The 24,563-nt window shown below is 36.6% G+C and overlaps 1 protein-coding gene across 1 annotated transcript in view; it reads right to left on the reverse strand.

The window, feature by feature from the left end:
• Positions 1-24,563, reverse strand: part of sema6ba (sema domain, transmembrane domain (TM), and cytoplasmic domain, (semaphorin) 6Ba) — a 196,094-nt gene that overhangs the window by 10,485 nt on the left and 161,046 nt on the right. The window contains exons 13-16 of the mRNA XM_065276814.2: positions 23,409-23,588; positions 13,269-13,409; positions 10,827-10,904; positions 10,293-10,351 (exon numbers count right to left, since the gene is read on the reverse strand). Of these exons, the coding sequence (XP_065132886.1) occupies positions 10,293-10,351; positions 10,827-10,904; positions 13,269-13,409; positions 23,409-23,588 (458 nt within the window). The remainder of the gene's footprint in view (positions 1-10,292; positions 10,352-10,826; positions 10,905-13,268; positions 13,410-23,408; positions 23,589-24,563) is intronic.

Consider the following 24,563-nt stretch of genomic DNA (forward strand, 5'->3'; position numbering starts at 1 on the left):
CAGCAATGGATGCGCTGCCAACTATTGGCTTCAAAATTGCACTTCACGAACCTACAGGTGATGTCACGGACACTACGTCCATATTTTTTTACAGTCTATGGTGTTTGTGAAGGGAATCTGTTGATATGTGGTGTGCTTTCATGATACGTATAGCCACACTCCACACTATTCTTTTTTTATCGTCAAGTTTGTTGTCTCTCACCTTTTGAAAATCTGATAAGATTTTAAACATCCTTTTGTATGGCACAGCCTTTATCAGAAGTGATGGTGTCCATAAATGTACAGATAATACAAATCGTGCAGTAAGCTAACATCATGCACTGCATTCATTGAACCAGAAACAATGAGCACATTACAGCAATGAAAGACAATTACCATGGTATGGTTTTGCCATTAAGAAGAACTACTATTACTATTAATAGTTTTCAAAGCAATGTGCTGGCACCTCTCACAGGAGTCTGGCATTGTGGCAGTAAGCACACATCAATAAAGTGTTGTTTTGTTTCAAAGATTCATAAAACCAGAAATACACACAGATCACACACACACACACACACATCGCATGAACACATAATGTAAATTTACATTGATGCATTTGGCAAAGGCTTTTATACCAAAGTGACTTACAGTGCATTAATTCAGCCACACTCTCGACAGTACCTTTTCAAAAAGTACCCTTTTGTACCTTAAAGGGGCCATAGCATAAAAATCTGACTTTTTCCAAGTACTATGATTGGGTCCCCAGTGCTTCTATCAACCAATAAAATGTGAAAAAGATCAACCCAGTAACTTAGTTTTGGTAAACCATTCTCTGCAAGCACATGAAAAAAATAGTTCGTTAAAATTTGGCTCTCCTTATGATGTCATAAGGAGCTCTTATTATAATAATACCACCCCTTAATCTGCACTATCCAACCACAGCAGTGCCATTTAGTGCAGAGAAAAGCACAATTGAGTTTTAATTGCAACAAACCACCATCATTGTGATCAGTGTTTGAATTTCATCAGCTCATTTGCATTTTAAAGGACACACCCAAAACGGCACATTTTTGCACACACCTACAAAGTGGCAATTTTAACATGCTATAATAAATTATGTATATGGTATTTTGAGCTAAAACTTCACATATGTGCTCTGGGGACACCAAAGATTTATTTGACATCTTAAAAAAGTCTTGTGCCATGGCCCCTTTAAAAGAAGACATTTGTACCTTAGCTTTTTCATTTTTTTTTTTTTTTGAGAGTGCAATATGCATCAAAGGTTTTGTGTAAAACAAGATTAAGCAACCAATCATTAATAGATAAAGACTTGCGATTCTCTGGGAAAGTGATTCTTTAAAGCATGAAGTGCTTGCTAACCTGTGTGCATGTGCAGTTGCTGAGGTTAAGAAACAGTGCATGACTGAAATTTCTGCCCGGAGGTGTTGCAAACATGGCCACCTAGTGGCACGACATCCTTTGGCAAAGATCTTTGGTATTTATGTTCCCTTAAACTTGAACCTATGACCTTTGTGTTGCTTATGCAATGCTCTACCAACTAAGCTACAGGAACTCTAATATAGACGTAGCCATATAATAGACCCACAACATTTTTTACTATGAATTGCATTTTCTCTCTCTCATCTCTTTGTGTTTGGCAAAATTAAAATAGTTTCAGCCTTATCTGGTAATATTCCCCTCTCATTTTATTTCTTCATTTTAACAGCAGGAGTTGGAGAGAATAAGCAAGCCCAACAAATTAATATGAACTATGTTCTTAATATACCACGGGGCTGTTGAATGTTTTATTCTGATTGGTTGAGAAATGTTCCACGGATATGCATTATTTTTTGATAAATACACGCCTGACCCGTCAAATGTCTTTAAAATAACCACCAGAGCAATGTCTGTGGTAACCGTGGTATAAGCGTATAAAACTGTTATAAAAAACGTGGTATATGACTCTGCTTCGTGTCGTGCCGCATTACCACCTTGGGTGTGCATTATTTTTTATAATTCAACAGCCCGTCGTCACTTATTCCTTACATATATTATGTTTTGTTAGATTGATGTTAATGTGGGTGTTTACCGTGTTTCTCTCTTCTCTGCTGGCATTCAGGGTCATACGCTCATCTCAGACTGTTTCAAATACTGAACGGCTGTATGTGAATGATAGAGAGATGAGAGGTGTTTGATGTCAGTGAGACTGTTTGATGTAGATGAGAGAGGGTTGACTAGCAGACTACAGCAGTGCCGTCGGCAGGAGGAGTGGCCGCTTTAATGAGTTACTGACTCACGGTTCAAACCCTTAAAGCAAATCATATTACACTGACCAGACAGCCGGCAATTTTCGAGAAATGAGACTGGACTCTATCTACCCTTACAGCTGATTTTCAGTTTTATTGTGCAATTGAATGTCTGATGAAGCTGCAGGGCTCTGTGTCTGGGTCTTTTACTTACTTATAAAAAAAGACTATTAAAAACGTGTCTCTGGACCTCTGCCTTCTGTTTTATTTTGGCCAAGAGCTGCCAATTTAGACAGCAAGGGTCCAACATGTATAATAGATTCATACATATTACCTTTTGAAATGTATGTATAGAAGCTGGTAAATATAAAATCAAGATCTGAATATAAAGGGCTGATTTTCTAGTAATTGCATATTGGGGCTGAAAATGCCGGGGGCATTTGACCGAATCAATGCCATTTGCATATTGTAAATCAGGGGTCTTCGACTACTCTTCTTCGAGGGCAAGATTTTAAAATTGTTAATATGATGCGGGTCAATCTTTAACCCTATTTTTATCTCTTATCTATTATACATTAAAAACATTAAAAAACAATTGTATCCAATATTTTGCCTTTTAATCATAAATATTTTAAAAACAATTGCAGTTTAACATTGTTAAAGCAAATGTTAATGATATTAAACAAGTATAAATAATCAACACATGTATTTTTGTACAGCACTAAAATTGCACTTCATGTTTTCTTTTTTAACATTTTAACAATATGTCTGACTCAACCCAGTGGCAATTTTTTTAACCCAACTACAGCTAAAATGTAAATGGCAGCGACGTGTGTGTAGTCTGCATCCGCGCACACACCAGTCAGACAGAAAGAAACCAAGGTGGCCTCACAACCAATTTGGGCAGCTGTTCTTTTTATTTTAATTTGTAAAATGAGCATTCAAAATTGATTGACAGGTCTGGCTCAATGAAAATTAACCTACCGCCAGCCACACAATGTCACATGTGCTTTGGCGAACAGAGGAGGGGTCAAAAAAGGACATGATGCACACATGCGAGATAGTTTGGGTCTTCTCGGGTCCGTTTGGCAAAACACATTCATTTTAAATTACCTGAGGCCGCTAATATTATACCCGACCCGTGTCCGAGGCACACGTGAAACTTTTAGACCCGAATCCGCTCGGGTCTCAAGTCGGACTTCTGGTTTTTGGATCTAAGTTAACCCGTGAAGACCTTTAACCCAAGCAGCCCCTTTGTGAGTCCGGTTTATTGGCTGTCATTTGTCATGTACAAAAAGCTTTAATGTTAACGCAGTGATTTTAAATCAGACAAAGATGACCGACAGGCCGGATAAAGTTGATTGACAGGCCACATTTGGCCCGTGGGCCACCAGTTTACTAGTCCTGTTGTAAATAGTCAAAATTAAAGTTAATGTTTTTGTGTGTAACAACACACATATTTAAACTGGGCACAGCACTGAATTTTTAGCATAGCTTACATGAAATACTGTATAACTGCATGGCATATGTGCTGATAGCATGAAAACACTGAGCAAATTCTAGAAATTTACCAAAGATTGGTGTTTTTAAATTAAGCAGATAACATCTAAGAAATAATATAGGTAACAGGACAATACGTTAAGATTGACTTTAATTCATAGCTAAAATATCAGAAGAAGGGAAAATGTGTATTTTATCTAAAATATGATTTTTTAAGATAAAAATATTTAAAGCAAAGATGGGATATGGAGTCATACAAAAATTAAAAATAAAAGATCTAAAGGATTTATATTTAAAGGTAACGTATAAAGATAAAAAAGTGAAGAGAGATATCATATCAAATTTGAATCAATACATTTTTATAAAAAATATATACTGTAGTTCAATTTGCAGTTAGATGATTGGTGAAAACGTTGTAAGCTGAAAGGAAATTTGTATGGCACTTCTCATATTATTACTTTCCAACTGTATGACAAATCGCTTTGCTGTTTTTCCAAGCTTTTGTTGCTTTGGATAAAGCATCTGCTAAATGCCAAAATGTAAATTCATTAATGTGCAGGAAATGTTGTTTAAAACTTCAATATATTTAAGAGTGAATTTTCTTGTCCCTTTATACTGTACATATTCTTTAACCATTTTGTTTCAAAGATTACTGCCATGGTTTAAAGAAATCATATTTTCTTACCTTATGCCAAAAGAACCAGACCTATAATCAGCACAGGTGCTAATCTCATACTGTACATGCTGTAGCAGGCACTTGGGCTAGTTGTCACGTGGGCTACAATACATGATAAAAATGGAAAACTTCACACTACTGTATAATTCTCACATCATACTGGGCCTTGTGTGGCTGAAATTGACAGGATTTTTAAACCATTTTATTTGAAAAGGTTACTGCTTTAGAGAAATCTTATTTTTCTATGTCATGTCATTTTATATTTTGTTTTCTCATTGTTTTCTCCTATTTTTAAATCATTGCCGCTTGGGGTTGGGGTTTGATTTGGGCTTGGGTTTATTGACACAAAAAACTATTTCTAGAAATTTGTACTAAGTGACATGAAAAAGACATTTGTGCTCAATGCTACGAAAAAGCGGAAAATCATGTCCATGAAATAAATAAATCAAATATTTTGTGACTATATCATGACTTGCCTTGAGATTGGGTTGCAACCAAGCAGTTGGGGCACCATTGACTTCCATAGTAGGAAAATATAATACTGTGAAAATCAATGATTCCCTGGATGTGTTTGGTTACAAACTTTTATTTTAAATATCTTCATTTGTGTTCAGCAGAACAAAGACAACAACTTGAGGGTAAAAAATGTGTAAAAAATCTCTTAAACCAAACTTTATTAAAACATAGAGAAGAGAACTGGCAACTGCATTCCTCTGTCGTTCTCCATTTCTAACTTGGGAGCAACTTACAGATGTAATGTTACTTGAAAGTACAAAGTAAAACTTTCCTTAGCCTATGAACTTTATTCTGATTCATTCTCACCTCTCTTAGTTTCTCTCCTGTGTGACTCAACTCTTTGGCTATAGAGATGTGACTTCTTTTATCTGTGGTTTACAAGGGCGTAGGTTTGATTCTGGCATTGGTGGGGACATAAATAAAATGGTTGCATTGCAAAAACTGTTTATCACCGTTTACTTGACACAAACAACAGACAACTCAGTATGCACTTTACTCAGTAACATCTGACTCGCCACCCCCGGCCATCCCAAATTTATAATAAACAATTCGTTATGTCCTAGAGCCTAATAAACAGTAACTGTTTAAGTCTTTGTAAAAAAAAGAAAATCACATTGTAAGATATAACCATATTTACTTTATTACAATGAAGAATATGCAATTAATATTTAATTCTTAATTTAATTTTGCCAAAAAAATCCCAGTGTTGAAGTTGGTATGTATATCATGCTGTTTCCTGAACACAGTTTATTAATGTTTCTGTAGTTCACATTAAATCTTCTTTTCATTAACAGACAGTTAATCAGTGTGAAAAAAAATAATTTTAAGTTTAAAATGCAACCTTACATTATGTCTACATCTGTGCATGACCACAGTGCAGTAATGTAAAGTATTCAGCAATCATGACATGAATTCATGTTTTTACCATGTTGGGGTTATTTTCTTTCATGGATTAGGGACCCCCTAAATAACCTTGCTACCCCATTTATAAAAGGTTGACAAAAGTTTGCAACTTCTCAGGTTAACATGGGATTGTCGTGTATTGGTGAAAACACTGTCCTTGAATAATTATGTGACACAACTTGTTCCGTATTTTGTGAATGAAACAGTTACAGTGGGTATAATAATACTTTCTTCCTCACTTACCTGTAGCCCGAATAATCACGCGCGTCTTGAGTGAACTTTGGCGCGTTGTACAAAGTGAAACCATCCTATCACACGTAGTAGCGAGTAAAGACAAGCCATAAAGTGATGTGATTTACTGTAGAGAGGCGGGACTCAAGAAATGCTAATCCAATCATATTAGCAATGTGATTAGAGAGGCGGGACTAAAGAAATGCAAAGCCAATCATATTAGCGATGTGAGTTACGGAGGCGGGCATTGCAGAGAACGAAAGCTGTTAACCGTTTTTGTACCACATAGAGCGTGATTTTTACAGAACGGGATTGCAAAAGATTTCTAATCTCATTTAAATGATTCCTGAAAAAAATTATAATGAGTAAAAAATAGAAAACACAAGAATAAGAAGGACATTAGTGGTTATATATAAATACAGATTAATTGTTTGGTCGAAATTATTGCTAGGGACAATTCAGTCTTCCCTGAATATTGCTAGGGACATGTCCCTAGCGTCCCACCCTAAATCTACGCCCATGGTGGTTTATATTAAACTGCTCTTGGAGTTAAGACTTCAGAGTCTGTCTGCTGTTTTAGGTTATAATGGGCTAAATCAGAACTTTTGGACATGCATTGGCCCCAGGAGCTATTTTGTATACTCAAAAAGATACATGAGTTTCATGGCAGCTTAGAACTAACTTTACTTTTCTAAGTAATTTTTTGATGACTTTTAACCAACTTCTCCCAAATATAATTATTCACACAGGTGTTCTGGCAGAATAACCACACCTGTTGTACATTTGACAAGCATAAAATATCCAACAATCATTCATAATTTGAAACAAAAATTAAAACCTGAATTTTTTTACGTTTTTTTTTTTAAGTATGCTTGTGCTAATGTAAATGTGTCATGGACTGAATCTTAAAAAAAGAAAAGAAAAAAAAGGTCCACAATGTAGATTTTTAGTGCCACTAGCGGCGAGACTTCTTCCTTGGAAACGCATAGTGAAAGTATGGTAGCCACCACAGGACAAACAGGTCATCGCCTGAGACGTAAAGCAAATTATACAACGTAGTGACGAAACACCCTCTATAAAACAGTTTGTCCATTTAGGGCTACTGTAGAAACATGACGGTGCAAAATTACGACTTCCATAAGGACTCCTGCGGTGTATGGAGATAAAAAAGGTTTATTCTAAGGTAATAAAACAATACAGTTCATTATGTAAGATGTTTATACTGTACACCACTGGTAATATATTTATGTAAATTATATTGCATTATACAACAGTTCTTTCTGGTTCTCGAATCTGATTGGCTAAAAGGCGTGCAATATTCTACTGATAACGGCATAGTAACCGCTTCACCATTTTGTATCATTCCGCCACCTGCTGGTCATTTTAGTATTAGCGATACAGGCTCATCTCTGACTGAAAAAACTACACGCACACACACAGACGGCACGCGCTGTTTTTAAACACTCTCCGTGTGTCTCATTAGTTCACTAGCTCGTGAATCAGTGTGTGGATCCCAATCGGAAGTAATTATTCCGTCAAAGATCAGCGCTCTTGGATGTTACGTTAAACTTAATGGGAGTAATGTCTTGTCACATCGTGTGGACGATTAACACTTTGAAAGAGGAATGTAAACAATATTTTTTTCTGGAGCGATCTCTCTCCTCAGAACGTGAAAACACAGTGGAACCGCAGGTAAGCACCGCAGCTTTTAAATGTGGACATTGATCATTTATTTTATCGTGACGTGACTATTAAAACACGTTATGAGATATCACCACTGATATATTTACAAGCAGCATGCAAAAAACATCTCTCTGACACTTATAAAAAACTGTTTTATATAGTACTGACAATAACAAAGTCTAATAACAAGCGAGTGCTCGTATCGCGTTAAGATTAAATGGGAAAGCAATAGTAACATTATATAAGTATAGTTTTATTAACTTTTACCTCGCGCAAAAACAATAACAATACAAAAGACACTAAATATGAATAAGAAAACAAGTAATAGTTTCATCATGACACCAAATACTGCTGATTTTATCTCATTTTTGACCATTTTGACACAGGCAAGGCCAACATGAGAGCCAGGGTATCCCTGTCAGAGATGTAGCCCAGAGAGGGCGGTGGTCAGCTGGGCGAGTGAATACTGACGTCCGCTAATGCTCTGGTTCTCATACGCAACGAATCTTGCCAAGCAAACGTCTAAACAGGCGCTATCTTTACTAATCGACTGCAGATTTAAATATAATACATATATATTCTCGACTGAACTAAACTTAAAACTACACTTTGTGACCAAGAAACTGTAATATGAAGAAACGGCTACTCCGTTCATTGAGTTATTATGAGATTCAAAGCAGCCGAAAGTGTTACCTGTCATTCTGGCCGCCCTCAAATCCGTGGCGGAAGAAAGTAGTTCCCAAACAAAGAAGCTTTTAAAATAACTCTGTTGTTGTTTTCTAGTTTTCTTTTTTCAAACGTGTGCAGTCAAACTGTTGTATAAAAGCAATATCGCTCTCTGAGTTGTGTGATATAGCTCTATATCATCACGGCTGTGATTGCCTCCGGCACGAGGCCGTGGCCTACTCGAGCGATATTGCTTAATTACTGTCAAAAGATCCTTCTAAAAGTTACATAATGCACCTTTAAGTACCACTAATATTAGCAAGACTTTTACATTAAAAAACATTAGCATTTAGAAATAATATGCTATTTTCTATTCTGGTTTTGTACTTATCTTTGTAAATTATAATTTTAAATGCTGCTGTGATTAATTCTGAAAACAATATTAGTCATTTTGGTTTAAATGTCTAAATACTACAATAAAAACATTGCTGTTTGTTTTGTTGCTTGTGCAATTCGGTGTTCGCATATCTTTCACTTCCTACCAGTGGTGGAGCTAGACTTTTAAAACTGGGGTGGCAAAAGGGTGGCAAGGTATTATTTTTGGGGGGTCAATATACAAAGTGTTCAATTACACTAAAAATAAATTATTTCCACAAAATGTATATAGATCAAATTAAAGTTGTTTATTTTCCTTAATGTACACAATTATAGCCTACATGTATTAAGTATACAGCAAAAATAGAACAACTGGGATCTGTTTGGCCCTGATTTTAGCTTAACCAATAGGCTTGTTCGACTTCAAGCGGCGCCTCAAGAATCGACAGCCGGATTACGTCAAAGTACAGCGAGAGATTCACGAAATCATACAGAGGAGTTTGCTTTTAAGTCGCTCTCGTGGAACTTTGACGTCACCGGCTGTCGGTTCTTGCGGCGCCGCATGAAGTCGAACAAGCAAGTGTAGCAGCGCATTCACGTCCGCTGGGAGATTTGAGAAATGTTCGTAAAAATCAAACAGTGTAATGTTTTCAGCGGGGTGGCAACAGGGGTGGCAAGCACCCCAATTAGCCCTCTGGCTCCGCCACTGCTTCCTACTACTGTATATGCATCTCTTGGTGGGCGGGGCTAAAGAGACTGTGATGTAGAAGTAGGCGTTGATCTTCTTTTGTTGCACTATGACATCATACTGAGACAAAGTCTGACATAAAGTGATTTAGTAGCTTGGTTTCAATAAAAGCCGTGTTAGGACTAACAATAAAGTTTTAAATTCTGACACTTACTGGATGTTTTAATATTACAATGACTTCTTATGTCAAAAGAAAAATTTGATTTCTCAATAAAGTGCTCAAACACTTTGCTGGGTCCATTGTGTTTTATTTAAGTGGTTCACTTTTAGTCATAAAAAATGGTAGAAACTGACAGCGTTTTATATTTGGCCAGAAGGCTCGCTTTGTGTTCCCAGCATTGCGAATGTCATTTAAAGCAAAACTAAGCTTTATTCTTCCTTATATGTTTGAAAAATAAATAAATAAACATAAAACGATTCAAAGTTCATTGCATTTACTGTTTCAATTTTGTTCTCTTTCTAAAAACATAAAATCCGTTGGTGCAGTAATGCCTTCAGATATGGCATACAGATTAAACTCTTTGAAAAAAAACATTTCGTTTCTAAAGAGAAAAGATTGAACACACAAACACACACACACACACACACATCGTCTCTCTCAACATCTCTGCCTCTTCAACTTTGTTCTGACTTCTTAAACCAAACTTTCAAAGCAGACGAGCTTTTCTCTGTATAATATCTGTGTTGTTGAAAAGCCGCTAGAGACTTCTCTCAGTGTTTGAGAGGGAAAGACAGTAACCAGAAATAAAAGTATAAAGGACAAACTCACCATCACAGTCCCCGAGGTGCGAGATGTTTCCATATTCAATATCCTGCACGAAAGGTAATCTGTAAAACAGGAGAAATCTGATTTTAAACAGCAAACATTTATAGAAGACGATAAATTATTGTATGACTATGCAGGAATTAAGATATAATCTTTAAAGATTAATCCTTATCCAATCTACCTTAACAATAAATAGAGACTTGCACACATGCAATTAAATCATTGCATAAAGCTTATCTCCTAAATACAGCTTTTCCTTTTTTAAGTGATTAAGGTCTAGATGTGTATATGTTTAATGTTATGTGTTATGTTTTGTATTTGATATTTTATCAGGCCTTTTATTAAAAAAATTATGTCTATTTTAATGTACAGCATTTTGGACAACTTGGTTGTATTGAAATGTGCTTTATAAATAATAAATACAAATACAATGTATTGGTGAAGCATCTGCATGTACTGTATAGAGTAAATTTATGGCCAAACCATGTTCATAGTGTCATTGCCGTGTGTGTCTATGTAAGTGTGAATCATTCAAACCTGGTGCCAGGCCTCAGGAGCGAGCAGGTGCTTCCTCGGGTCCAGCCGCAGTATGGATCTCTGGATGCAATGCAGTTTCTATGCAAACACACAGACAGACAATGCATGAGAGATTAAACTCATCCTCAGCTGACCCTTCCAGCTCTACTCTCTTCAAGGTTAAACGTAAATGTATCCACTCTTAAAAAGTTTTCTCTTAAAGAAATACGGGCGCTTTACGTTATTTCAAATGTAGACGTGTTGCGATGCAACCCTGTATCACAAAATTATGTACCTATAGTCGCGTAAATTTGTGAGTCGTCAGTGTGACACTGACACGGTTTTCCGCCTTTTTGCGAGAACATGTCACGCATTTATGTTTACGCTTCACTGTCAAGTATTTGTTACTCAACTGTTTTGTCCTATTTTCAAACCATTGTCGCTTCGGTTAAGGGTTAGATTTGGTGTTTGCGTTAGGATGTCACTTTAAGTATTGGTTTATACCTTTTTTTCATGATTTATTTTGTATATTTTCAGATTTTTAAACCATTGTCGCTTGGGTTTGGGTAAGGATGTCATTTTATGTAAATCTAACCCTAAACCGAAGCGACAACGGTAAGAAAATAGGACAAAACAGTTACAAATACATGACATGTTCACACAAAAAGGCGGAAAACCGTGTCAGTGTCATGCTTAAAGGTGCAGTGTGTAAATTTTAGCTGCATCTAGTGGTGAGCTTGCGAATTGCAACCAACGGCTCAGTCCACTGCTCACCTCTCGCTTTTGAAACGCATAGAGAAGCTACAGTAGCTGCCACCGGACAAACATGTCATCTTCTGAGACAACTTAGTAAAAACGTTTGTCCGTTAAGGGCTTCTGTAGAAACATGGTGGCACAAAATGCCGACTTCCATGTAAGGGGACCCTCAATACTTAGATAAAATGTCTCATTCTAAGGTAATAAAAACATAACGGTTCATTATGAAAGGCCTTATACACCTCTGATAATATAGTTTTGTATTTTATTTTGCATTTCTGTCAAGAGATCCTTCTAAAAATTACACACTGCACCTTTAAGACTCACAAATTTACATGACTATTTTGTGATACTCGGTTGTGCTATGTGCTCTTTTTCCAGCCAATTGAAAATACTTTAGCGTCGGAAAGCATGTTGGAAAGAAGTAGGAAAGTGGCGCAGTTACATTTTCCAACCGGTTTTAGATGCGAAATGAGAACTGCCCCTTAAACAGCATTTTTAACACATAAATGATGAACACTCCATCCAGCAAGAAATAAACAAAAAATGACTCAGTGCTAAGCAAACCCTGCTGTTTATCGTAAATGAGACCAATCAGAATCAAGAACTGGAACTAACCGGTTTATAAATACACAGTATATATTATAGCAGCTAAGTAGAATGCCGTGTAACATGATTTGCTGACATAATTTATACATCAGGGTCTGTTTATTTTGCTCTGATGTTGCCCTCAAGTCATGCTGAAATGATTTCACGAGCGTATTCACGAGAAGAGCGCAAATGAACGTCACCACAAAGTCACAATGACTAGTGGGTGGGATTTTTTATTGAGCCCTGACTTTCCAAGTTATGTGACGATGAGAAAATCATAGCAAAAGCTAATTGGTGCTGGTTGTAATAAAATATTTATTGTGAACATTAACTGTAAAACTTTACATTTGCACACAGTTGATAAAATAGCTTACGCTGAAAAACACACATCCCACAAGAGACAGAACGAGAACTACAAAACTTTATATCGATTTTTTTTTAAACTAATCCCTATTTATTTTATTGCCTCAAAGCTAAATATCCTCCTTTTACTATTTCTAAGAGAAAAACACATAAGTTACTTAAATGCATGTCACATAATTATAAGTTAAGAACTCCTTTATAGTAACTTCCCAAGGCAACATGTGGGAATGAAGCTTTAAAATGACAGGATCTGGGGCGAGATCACCCAGTCATTTGCCCGTACACATGGTGCTGTAGAGTTACAGCAGATGGTAAGACTGCACCACAACGCATCCCTCATGAAGAGACAACGTCAATGAACTCAAATCAAAGCCACTTTTATTAATCCCACTGAATTACAGCCGAGCTTTCCAGCATCACGAGGAGGAAACAGTGTACAAGCGTGTGTGTGGTCTGATCGGAAGCTGTAAAGCTGGATCACATGAATTCAAAAGCCACCGATGAAGCGGCGTGTATTTGGGTGGCACAATTAAAATGGATAATAAGTGTGTGAATGTGTCTGTGGTTTTAAATGTCTACTGCATTTCTACATAAACTTATCCAAGAACGTTCTAATATAATCTTGATATCTTTAATATTGATGTCAAAAGTTGAAATCAAACTTTGGTGCTCCAAATAATATCATTAGATGACGAGACTTTAACCCGGATTTTACAGACAGTGTCACTTAAGAGACATTGAATGCATACTCACTTCATACATCTGGAGTGGAGTTGACAGCGTGCGACGGGAACCCTCACCACACAAGAGTGAAAGACCAGTAGGAGTGTGTGACTGGGTTTATCAAGGGTCAGAGAGAGAGGCTGACGTGCCTGTATGGAGTCATCACCGCACCTACAAACACACACATTAAAGCCATCAGTACAAACACTCTTGTCCTTTTACAATCACAACCTAGATGAAAAAAAGGAACTGAAATACACTTTAACATTAGTCAATGTACTATTTTTACACACTAATTGTGTACTTAAAGGTGCCAAAGAATGCCTTGTAATAATCTGTTAAATTGTTCTCTGATATCAACATAGAAAGTTTAATGCATAATTAAATGCAGAAATTATCCAGAGAGGGTTTAAATGTCCATTTACAACCCTAGGATTTGCCTTTAGAATGTAATGGGCTGTTATGACCTTATTTGAAAGGCTCATGAATAATAATAACGAGCTCTGCTCTGATTGGCTGTTTCTCAGAGCAGCTCTTTTGAATAGCTGTGTGGGACAGTTGGCAACCCTAATCTCGACTGTAAGATCAAAGTTGGTGTTATGTTGAGATTGGTCTGTTTTCCAGTGATCTTTTGCATGCACAAGGTTTACTTAAGAAGGAGGAAACAAACGTGTTTGAGGCTCATGATATGTCATTAACATGTACACAACTCTTATTATTCATCTATGCCTAGATAAATACAGTTTTACATTCTACAGCTTCTTTAAAATGCAAAGCAAGTCTATTAGTTTTTAATAGGGGTGCACGATTCAGAAAATTTCACGATTCGGTTCCGATTTTTAGGCTCAAGATTAGATTCAAAATCGATTTTCGATTACAAAAAACGATTCACAGTATGTAAATGTAGTTTACTTTTTCCCATGTGACTGATTGTTGTAGATATACAATTTTAAAGAAAATAAACACAACAAATGAAATGTAGTTTGATGTTACTTTATGTCTTTATGCAAAAATAAAAACTGATATGAAGCAATTAGATGACCCCTTTTATCAAACTCTATTAAATACAATAATATAGTGTATTAATGATAGACAGTGCAGGTCTATAGATTATAAATGTGACTGGTGTTATAATGGTTATTATTTCTATTAGATAGAGCAGTAGCAGGAAAAGTGCCTCTCTTTCTACAGTATTTCTCTCTTGCCGATTAAAAAAAGCTAAATCCACTCATTATTTCAGATTCAAAAGTCTACTTGCTGTCCCAGTGACAGGGGACTTTACATTACAGCTTTGTGTTTTGTAAATCTTGAGTCAGCTTGAGCTTTGCCCGTTCAGTGCAATAGATTTTAGAAAATATATGGTTTATTAATAATAATAGAAAAGAGCCAGTTGTTATCGCTATAGAAACCGTCTGCAAGCTGAAACTGCATGCGAGCTTTAGCGCGGTAGCGCTCGCGGCCATTCTCCGATCGACTCGGGTTTTACACACAATATTAATCAGACTTGGGACCCGAAGTAATTTAACTATGACTGATCCGGACCCACCATCTAGTGGATAATCGCGGTATTACAGATTAACATAAAAACTCATCAGGAACACGTTTTTTCATGCTTAATTGATGAGATAACTTGTCAATGGCGGGGAAAGAGTTAAAAGAAACTTCTAGGTTTAACTGCTAAAAAGCTATTTATTTTAAAGTATTTCTGGAATTTAGTAACTTTCAAGTGCACTGAAGTCAGGGTTGCCATGTTTTCACATCAAAACCTGCCCAATTGCTACTCAAAATTTGCCCACAACTAGCCCAATTACATTTCGAGGGGGGGTTACTCCGCGTTCTCAAGATAAATTTGTGTTTGGCCGGGTTCATCTGTTAAAACTTGCATTCTGACCTGATCTCACAAATATCTGTGAAATAGTCACGCATTATTTTGCTCAGTTTTGCGTGACATTGTCACGTATTTCCACCGTTTTACGTGCCCCTCCAACGACTTTCTTTTTCGTGACAGTTTCACGTATTGGTTACTCAACATTTGTCGCTTCGGTTTGGGGTTAGATTTGCTGTTTGCGTTAGGATGTCACTTAAAGTATTGGTTTATACTATTTTTTCATATGCTTTTTAAACCATTGTCGCCTGACGTTAGGGTTAGAGTTGGGTTTGGGTGTCATTTTATCTAACAGAAAGTTGTTCTAACCCAAAAACGAAGCGACAACTGTAAGAAAATAGGAAAAATAGTTATTTAACCAATACGTGAAACTGTCACGGAAAACAAAGTCCGGTGGAAATACGTGACAATGTCATGCAAAACTGAGCAAAATAATGCGTGAATATTTCACGTATTTTGTGAGATCAGGCTATGCAATCCCAGGGCTAAAAATCACATTACTTGGGTCACTATAACTCACACACATGAAAAACAGCCCACGGCAACGGTTTTAAAGTAGCCCAATTCTGCAGGAAAACCGCAGACTTGGCAACCCTGCCTGAACTTTTACAGTATTATTTAGCACAAAAAATAACAATGCACTAAAAATGGAATTGCAGGTATTTAAGTATATTTTTAGAACATGCAAGTATACTTTATTTTTACCTGGCAAGTATTTTTGCAGGTTATGCATTTAGCAGATGAGTTTTTCAAAGCAACTTACACCGCATTCAAGGTACACATTTTTATTGTATGTGTGTTTCCTTGTAATCGAACCATGACCTTTGCATTGCTAATAATACCAGTTGATTAATTAAGACGTTTGATATATGATGGAAAACTAAATGTTTCAAATGTTCTTATTCAGATATTGGCATCACGTCATAACCTTGTGCACTTAAAGTATGCACACACACATTTACAGTATATACACTCACCTAAAGGATTATTAGGAACACCTGTTCAATTTCTCATTAATGCAATGGTGTGAGGGATGTTTTCTTTGCACACTTTAGGCCCCTTAGTGCCAATTGGGCATCGTTTAAATGCCACGGCCTACCTGAGCATTGTTTCTGACCATGTCCATCCCTTTGTGACCACCATGTACCCATCCTCTGATAGCTACGCCATGATAGCTCGAATCATTCCAAATAGGCTTTATGCCCAGCTGCACTACTTCCTAAACTTCAGCCAGCTCCTTGTTTCCTTTACTTCGTTATTGGACAAACTGATTAATCCAGGTGTGTCTGATTATTGTTGTTGTGACTACTGAGGTCAGGCACACCTGGATTAATCAGTTTGTCCAATAATGGCATACAGGAAACAAGGAGCTGGCTGAAGTTCAGGAAGTAGTGCAGCTGGGCATTAGGCCTATTGGTTTCTTAAACATGACAATAAGTTCACTGTACTAAAATGGCCCTCACAGTCACCAGATCTCAACCAAATGGAGTATATTTGGGATTTGGTGGAAGGGGAGGTTTGTGCCCTGGATGTGCATCCCACAAATCTCCATCAACTGCAAGATGCTATCCTATCAATATGGGCCAACATATGCCAATGCCACATAGAATTAAGGCAGTTCTGAAGGCGAAAAAGGGTCAAACACAGTATTAGTATGGTGTTCCTAATAATCCTTTAGGTGAGTGTATATCAGCATGTGGAGTTAATGTTCATTTTACACCCTGTTGACACATTTTTTACACATATTTCACGCATCTTAGAGAACTGAAGAAAGGGTGGAAAATGGTCATGCACAACCTGTGTGGACTTGAAGTGGACATTTAGAGAAAAAAAATATGGATGATCCGAAATGTATTCATCCATGTGTGTGAAACATGGGTTCAAATCTAAACTCTCAGTTGGTAAAGCATTGTGTTTGTTTGAACCCAAGATTTTGGGTTTAATTTTCACACATACTGATCAAATGTATAGATTGAATGCACTGTAAGTCGCGCCTGCCAAATGCAAAAATGTAAATCTGCTCTCAGTTGTGTCTCAGTTCCACTTGTCATCACTCTAATAATTAGCTGCCCTATCTCTGCCTATAAAAAAATGGCAAAAAGCCTAGACAAATACAGACTGAAAGAGATTAATTCAGACCTGGTTTGTTTCCAAATCGCATTAACTGTCAAGCAGCTAATAGGGCGTTACATTACTGCAACATCTCTGATCGAATGCCGACCAAGGCGTCCCAGCGGATTTCTTAGACAATATCAAACAGCAGTCATAAACCGTGACAAACAGCTCCAAGCCAAACAGGGACAAATGAGAGAAATTACATTTGTGAGAGAGTTTAGGACACCTGAGGCAGAACAGGTCAGTTGAACTCACTGATCTCTTTGTTTCAGATCTGTGTGTGTTCCTCCGCCAGCTCTGTACCCTGCTGTGAACCTGATCTCAACCTCACATTCATCTCCCAGCATGCACCTCTCTGAACCTCGCTGTTCTACCTGCCGACAGGTAATGGCTTTCATCTTCAAAACCCCAGCCACACACACACACACCAAAATGATCAATAAAATCTTTACACCTCTGCTTACTTACTTTTGTGGACGTTTTCAGGGCACTGTGGTTTGTTTAAGGATACACTGAGGATTTTTGCATTTGATGTTATTTGAAATATTTTACTGTGTCAGTGAAAGTAAACAAATGTCTTGATCAAAAAAGCATGTTTGGAAATAAACATTCTGGAAGAGAGGTTTTGTCTGGAGGTACAGCAAATGAAAGTATTGTCAGGATTAAAGCCTACAAAAACAACTTTATACGCACTCCTTATATTTAAAAAAATATGGACTTTATTAGAGCTTATGAAACAACTTTATACTCACTATTATTTTTAAAGATATGAAGATAAGACATGAAGTCCATTACAGAAGCATGACATGTCAAAATTGGCTAATATTAGTTTCTTAAATGACTAGATTTGGTTAATTTTAGATATAATATGACAGCAAGCAATAGCTATCATTTCATTGTCTATGTCAGTGGTCTCCAATGTTGTGCCTACGTGAGGTGCCTGCCAAAACACATTCTTTTATGATAAAGTAAATGACGATAAAATCAACAAGTAAAACAACGTTTTGAGTAGACTATCAAAAAAGTAGCCCTTGTTTTATTCATTGTGGTAGCCCTTGCTTACAAAAAAGGTTGGAGACCCTGGTCTAGGTTAAAGGAATAGTCCATTTTCTTAAAAGAAAAATCCAGATAATTTACTCACCACCATGTCATCCAAAATGTTGATGTCTTTCTTTGTTCAGTCGAGAAGAAATTATGTTTTTTGAGGAAAACATTGCAGGATTTTTCTCATTTTAATGGACTTTAATGGATACAACCACTTAACACTTAACTCAACACTTAACAGTTTTTTTCAATGGAGTTTCAAAGGACTATAAATGATCCCAAACGAGGCATAAGGGTCTAATCTAGCGAAACGATTGTCATTTTTGACAAGAAAAATAACAAATATACACTTTTAAACCACAATTTCTCGTCTAGGTCCGGTCCTGTGATGCGCCAGCGTGACCTCACGCAATACGTCATGACGTCAAGAGGTTAACAGAGGACGAACGCGAAACTACGCCCCAGTGTTTACAAGCGTCTTGAAAGAGGACCGTTCCGACGTTGTTGTATGTCAACTGATACTAATTAATGTCTTTGTGTCAGTTTATTGTTTACAATGGTCCGTTTGTGCGTTTTATATATGTAACACATGACCTCCCTACGTCACTACGCATTTACGTGAGGTCGCGCTGGACCGGACCTAGTCGAAAAGTTGTGGTTTAAAAGAGCATATTTGTTATTTTTATTGTCAAAAATTACAATCGTTTTGCTAGATAAGTCCCTTATGCCTCGTTTTGGATCATTTAGAGTCCTTTGAAACTCCGTTGAAAAAAACTGTTAAGTGTTGAGTTAAGTGTTAGGTGTTGGTGTCCATTAAAGTCCATTAAAATGAGAAAAATCCTGGAATGTTTTCCTCAAAAAACATAATTTCTTCTAGACTGAACAAAGAAAGACATCAACATTTTGGATGACATGGTGGTGAGTAAATTATCTGGATTTTTCTTTTAAGAAAATGGAATATTCCTTTAACCATAGATGGTTTCTTCGGACACAAATCTGGGACAAATACTTTATCGAAAATTATATTTGTATTTGCTACTGCTGTGACATACAAAAAGTGTGAGCGAGCATCGTTGGAATGCAGTGTTTCCCATACATTCATTTATTTGTTAGTCCACCACAAAATTAAAAATGACCACCACAAATAGATGTTTGTGCATCGCATTTATCACTACCTCTGTCTCACAAGTTTCTATACAAACACCCGTGACATTGGTCGGTGCATTCCGCTGAGCCTCATTTAAGTTGCAAAAGTGCCCTGCATAGATGCAGACGTGCGTGTCGCGAAAGTGCCGCCACAAAATGCAAGGAAAACATTGGTATGGTGTCCTGATTCTCAGCCTGTTGATGTTTTTCACCGCTAAAAGGGAGTTTGGGAACTTACGACAAAGCACAGATGACAACAGGTTTGCTCGGGACAGCGCAAGCACAAAGGTTAAGCTAATCTTGTGTTTAGCGATGACGCTTGTAGTGACGATTCTCTCAGACCAATCAGTGCTTTGCAAAAAAATGACTTTTTTACTTAGTATTTTTGTCTTGTTTTCAGTAAAACTATCTACAAATTCTTAAATTAAGATGTATTTTCTTGATGAGCAAAACGACCAAGGAAAATAAGTCTAGTTTTAAGGCTAAAAATATAACATTTAAGCGAATTAGTCTTTAAAACAAGCAAAAAAGTCTGCCAATGAAATTAAGTGTTTATGAAAAGTAAACTTATTTCAAGAAAATGTATCTTATCCCATTGGCAGACGTTTTTGCTTGTTTTAAGCACTAATTTACTTAAAGTTTATATTTATACTTATTTTGCTAGTTAATTTTGCTCATCTAGAAAATACATCTTTATTTAAAGTGACACTTTGTAGTTTTTTAACCTTCATAATATATTTTCAAGACCCTTGTGATGGTACATCGACTTGAAACAGGTTGAATGACATGTTCAACATAGCCTGACGGGGTCTGTATCGCTTTTACTCGTACTTCTAAACTTGGGGTTTCGGGTAGTAACGGGAGCACAAAACAAAAAAACTACAAAAATCTGCTTTACGGCATACGTCACTTTCTCCACTTCCTCAAATTCGGTCGTGAGTGCGCAACTATTTATTTTCCTGAAGTTTTTGTCATGGCCGAAGCAGCAACTAAGAAAAAGAAACCCAAGGTTTTGTCGGAGGAGACCAGAAAGAGAAAACGGGAGAGTGACAGAATAAAAAGAAGGATGAGGATCAATTATATTGGGCCAGCGTTCGCTCGCTGGCATGAACTAAAGGAGGAGGAGGGGTTTCTGACCGATACGGACTTGGCCCTCATGCTTTTGTACAAGTAAGTAATGTTATAATGTTTGCATATATAAGTCCTGTCTGGTGCCCGAACACAATTTTTTACGTGAATTTTATTGGAGGCTAATTTGAGTGTTTAGAGAGAGACTCACATCACGTGACATTCTGGCGCTGTAGTGGCGTCATGGACAGAGGTGGAAAGAGTAATAAAATATTGTACTCAAGTAAAAGTAAAGTTACTTTAATAATATTTTACTTAAGTAAAAGTAAAGTTACTTGTCTAAAAATCTACTCAAGTAAAAGTAAAAAGTAAGTCATTTTAACTTTACTCAGAGTAAAAGTTACTTTTTTTACAGCGGGGAGAGGTGGAGGATTTAGTATAGTTCAAAAACGACAAGGGAATATAAATCTCAAACTAGTTGTTTTTAATTGTAGGAACATCTTTACGATTAAAGTGCCATAACAAAAAGTTAATAAAATAAAAAGCTTTTTTAAACTAAGAAACATTTATGGAATTGTTTAATGATTTTTACATGTGAGTTATGCACTTTTGAAGGTGGTCAGCAGCTTGTAAATACAATCACTATAGTAAGGTTGTAATTGATGTATTGCTGGTAACATACATTATTTTATTAAACTATAGTTTAAATGAGCATATAATGAGATGAATGCCATGGCTATATACTTTTGTCACGTTTATTGTCTTCTAGCTTCTCTGACCTGGGTACCTGATGTCAGACCTTTATTCTTCTCTCTCTCTCTCTCTCTCTCTCTCTCTCTCTCTCTCTCTCTCTCTCTCTCTATCTGACTATCTCTCTCTCTCCAATGTCTAATGACCTGCGCATTCTCGAGGACGTTCTGAAGTTGTGTTTGATTGACGCGAAGCTGCTAGACCTCGGAAGATAATGCGCATGGTATTAAAAACGCGGTAAAAATCTGCATTAGAGCGCGCCTGTCTCGCCGTCCCCATGGTTCATTTTGCGCGTTCCCCCGCCCATCAATCATCCGTTGCGCGCGTCTTTATCACCTTGCTTTTTAAAATATTTTTTTACTCAGTAACGGATATGATTTAAAATGTAACGAAGTACAATACTTTAAACAAAACATACTTAAGTAAAAGTAAAAGTACAGATTTTAAAAACTACTCAAAAAAGTAAAAGTACACAAAAAAACTACTCAATTACAGTAACGTGAGTAAATGTAATTCGTTACTTTCCACCTCTGGTCATGGACCTACAACACAGGCGATCCGGGTTCGATTTCCCTTTAGGGCAACATTTTTTTAAATATAAACTTTAACCAAGCGACCACCGTTACAACTGGCTTGTAAACGTGAGCTACGTGATTTTTTTGAAAATAAAACCCATGAAATTATATTATATGACACATGACATGTTGGAAGGCACACTTTGTGACCTAAAGAGTTGTCTTCTTTTCCTTTGCGACAGTGCTGCGGCGCTTGTGGCCTCTAGGGGCGCTAGACGTGAACAATACATGTCTAGCACCCCCAGTGGCCAAAAAGTTCTATGGTGTGCCTTTAAAAATCTTTAGATATTTTAGATATTTATACTTAAACAAAGACAAAAATACTAAGTAAGAAAGTAATTTTTTTGCAGTGTGATCTACAGTGTTTTCACATTTTAGTATTTGCTTCCAAAGTTTGGGTGCAATAGTAGAGAAAGATCTGCCCCCCATTGAAGAAAGGCGATACCGAGGGATAACGAGAAGACTAGAGTCAGATTTGGAGTTCCTATGCAATGGAAAAGCGCCAATATAGTTTGGCTATGAGTAACCCATTTCTAGCCAAAATAAATTTGAATTTGCTCACATGTTGTTTAAGCCAAAATAACTCGATGTCTAATATTCCATCATGTATGCAAAGTCAACAATGATTACAAGGTGTTTGGTTTCATTCTTTTCTTTCTTTATTTCATAAATTTTTGGTCTCTGGTTAGACGTCTATTCAGTTTAGACGTCTGACAGCCTACAATTTACCTTGTTTTAGCTTAGCTCTCTGGGTTGTGTTTGGACGTTTATCGTCTTTTGAAAGCAAAATTGCTTGCTGGGATCATTTGTTATTATTATTTAATTATAGTTTATTGGGAATAATTGTAAATGTATATACTTTGTTGGTGCACACTGGAGTCTATTGTCTGGATGTGATGGTCATATCTCTAAGCACAAATCTAGAGCAAAAGACCAAATCTATAGAAAAAGGTATGTTTCATCGATCATACAACAACTGAACATTTACTTTCCCCAATAGTATATTTAATTTCATATTTATTGGACTATTCTTGTTGCAGTTTTTTTATTAAATTACCTATGCTAAACATTTTAACCAGTCAGCATCCACTGATGTTCAGCAGAAAGGTTTCCACATCAATTCCAGAGTGTTTTCACACCAGAGATTTTAAATTGTGTGTGGCACAGTCAAATTTGTATTACAGTCTTAAAAATAAAGGTGCTTCACGATGCCATAGAAGAACCTTTTCTGTCTAAGTGGTTCTTCAAAGCACCTTTAACATCTGAAGAACCATTCTGTTCACAAAAGGTTCTTTAAAGTCAAAAAAAAGGTTCTTCAGATTATAAAATGGTTCTTTATTTTTAAGAGTGTAATAACAGTGAAGGTCACATTTCTGCATGCACCATTTGGAGTCAAATAATTCAGTGATGGTGAATGATCTAAACTCACACCCACTTACATTTACATTTATGCATTTGGCAGACACTTTCCTCTGAAGAGACTTACATTGCATCACTGCAAGTCACTTTAATCAAACCAATGACCTTTGTGACCAATGCTCTACAGAATACGCTTATGCATCTGATTTCAAAGAAAAAATCCCTCACCTCTCCGCGTTGTATCCCTCCAGTTCTTCCAGAAAGATGTTATCATTGGAGTATGGGATCTCTGAGCTGGGAGTAATGAGGAACTTAAGTACGGTTCCCCTGGTGGATCCAAGAAACACCACAGTCCGGTTCCGGTGAGGGCCCGCCTCAGTGTCCACCACCATAGTGTTTAACTGATACCTTCATAGTAGGGAAATTAAGCAAGAAACACTTAATAAATCATTCTCAAAATATAAAAAATATATAAACAATTACTTTGCCAAATAATATAATTCATAAGCCACATGGAGTGTACATTCATCTTATTTAGAAACTAAATTCTTTTTGAAAGATGTTTTAACATGTTCTATTTTTTAAGGGCCCATATTATGCAAAATCCAATTTTACAAGTTGTTTGGGCATAAATGTGTCTTGGCAGTGTGTGAACATTAAAACCCTAGAATGAAAAAATCCACCCTCTCCTTCTTTTTTAATCTCCATTAACCTCTCGACGCGCACTAGCTCGGGGGCGTGATGACGTCAGTTTTTTTTAACGCTGCTAACAATATCTATATAGCCTACTGTCTACAAACATTAATAATATTAACATTACTATACATTGTTTAAAAGGTCTACGGGTTTAGCATCAGTGTATGGTCTCTGTTTTGAGATACAGATGCTCTAGCATCATAAATGTAGTATTTTGTGACAGAAGTCCAGATATAAACGGGACTTCTTACCTTTGTGTTGATATAACGATCGTTAATCGAACACAGTCTGTTTCAGATTTGAGAATAATCCATGAAAACCGTCTAATAGAATACATCCAATGACAATTTTTGTCCACAAATGTGAATAATCCGTGAAATATGGATATATTGTCCTTTGTTTACATCAGATTTCGCATGAACGTCATGTAATAGAATAGAATATACAATCTGAGGACTATTTATGTCGTAACACTTGTATATGAGATTACATCTGTGTTCAAACTTTTACAAAGTAGGCGGGAATATAATACATAATATCCAAACAGCGCTGTCAAATATTGTGACTCGCTCGTTCCTCCAATGACTTGATGGAAAATATTGATAGACAGAAAGTGTAGCCAATTAGATAAAGAATCTAACGATCTTTGTGTGACGTTTTATTTCCTGGTGTGGAAACTGCATTTTA

This window comes from Paramisgurnus dabryanus, chromosome 6 (genome assembly GCF_030506205.2).
Source record: "Paramisgurnus dabryanus chromosome 6, PD_genome_1.1, whole genome shotgun sequence".
NCBI lineage: Eukaryota > Metazoa > Chordata > Actinopteri > Cypriniformes > Cobitidae > Paramisgurnus > Paramisgurnus dabryanus.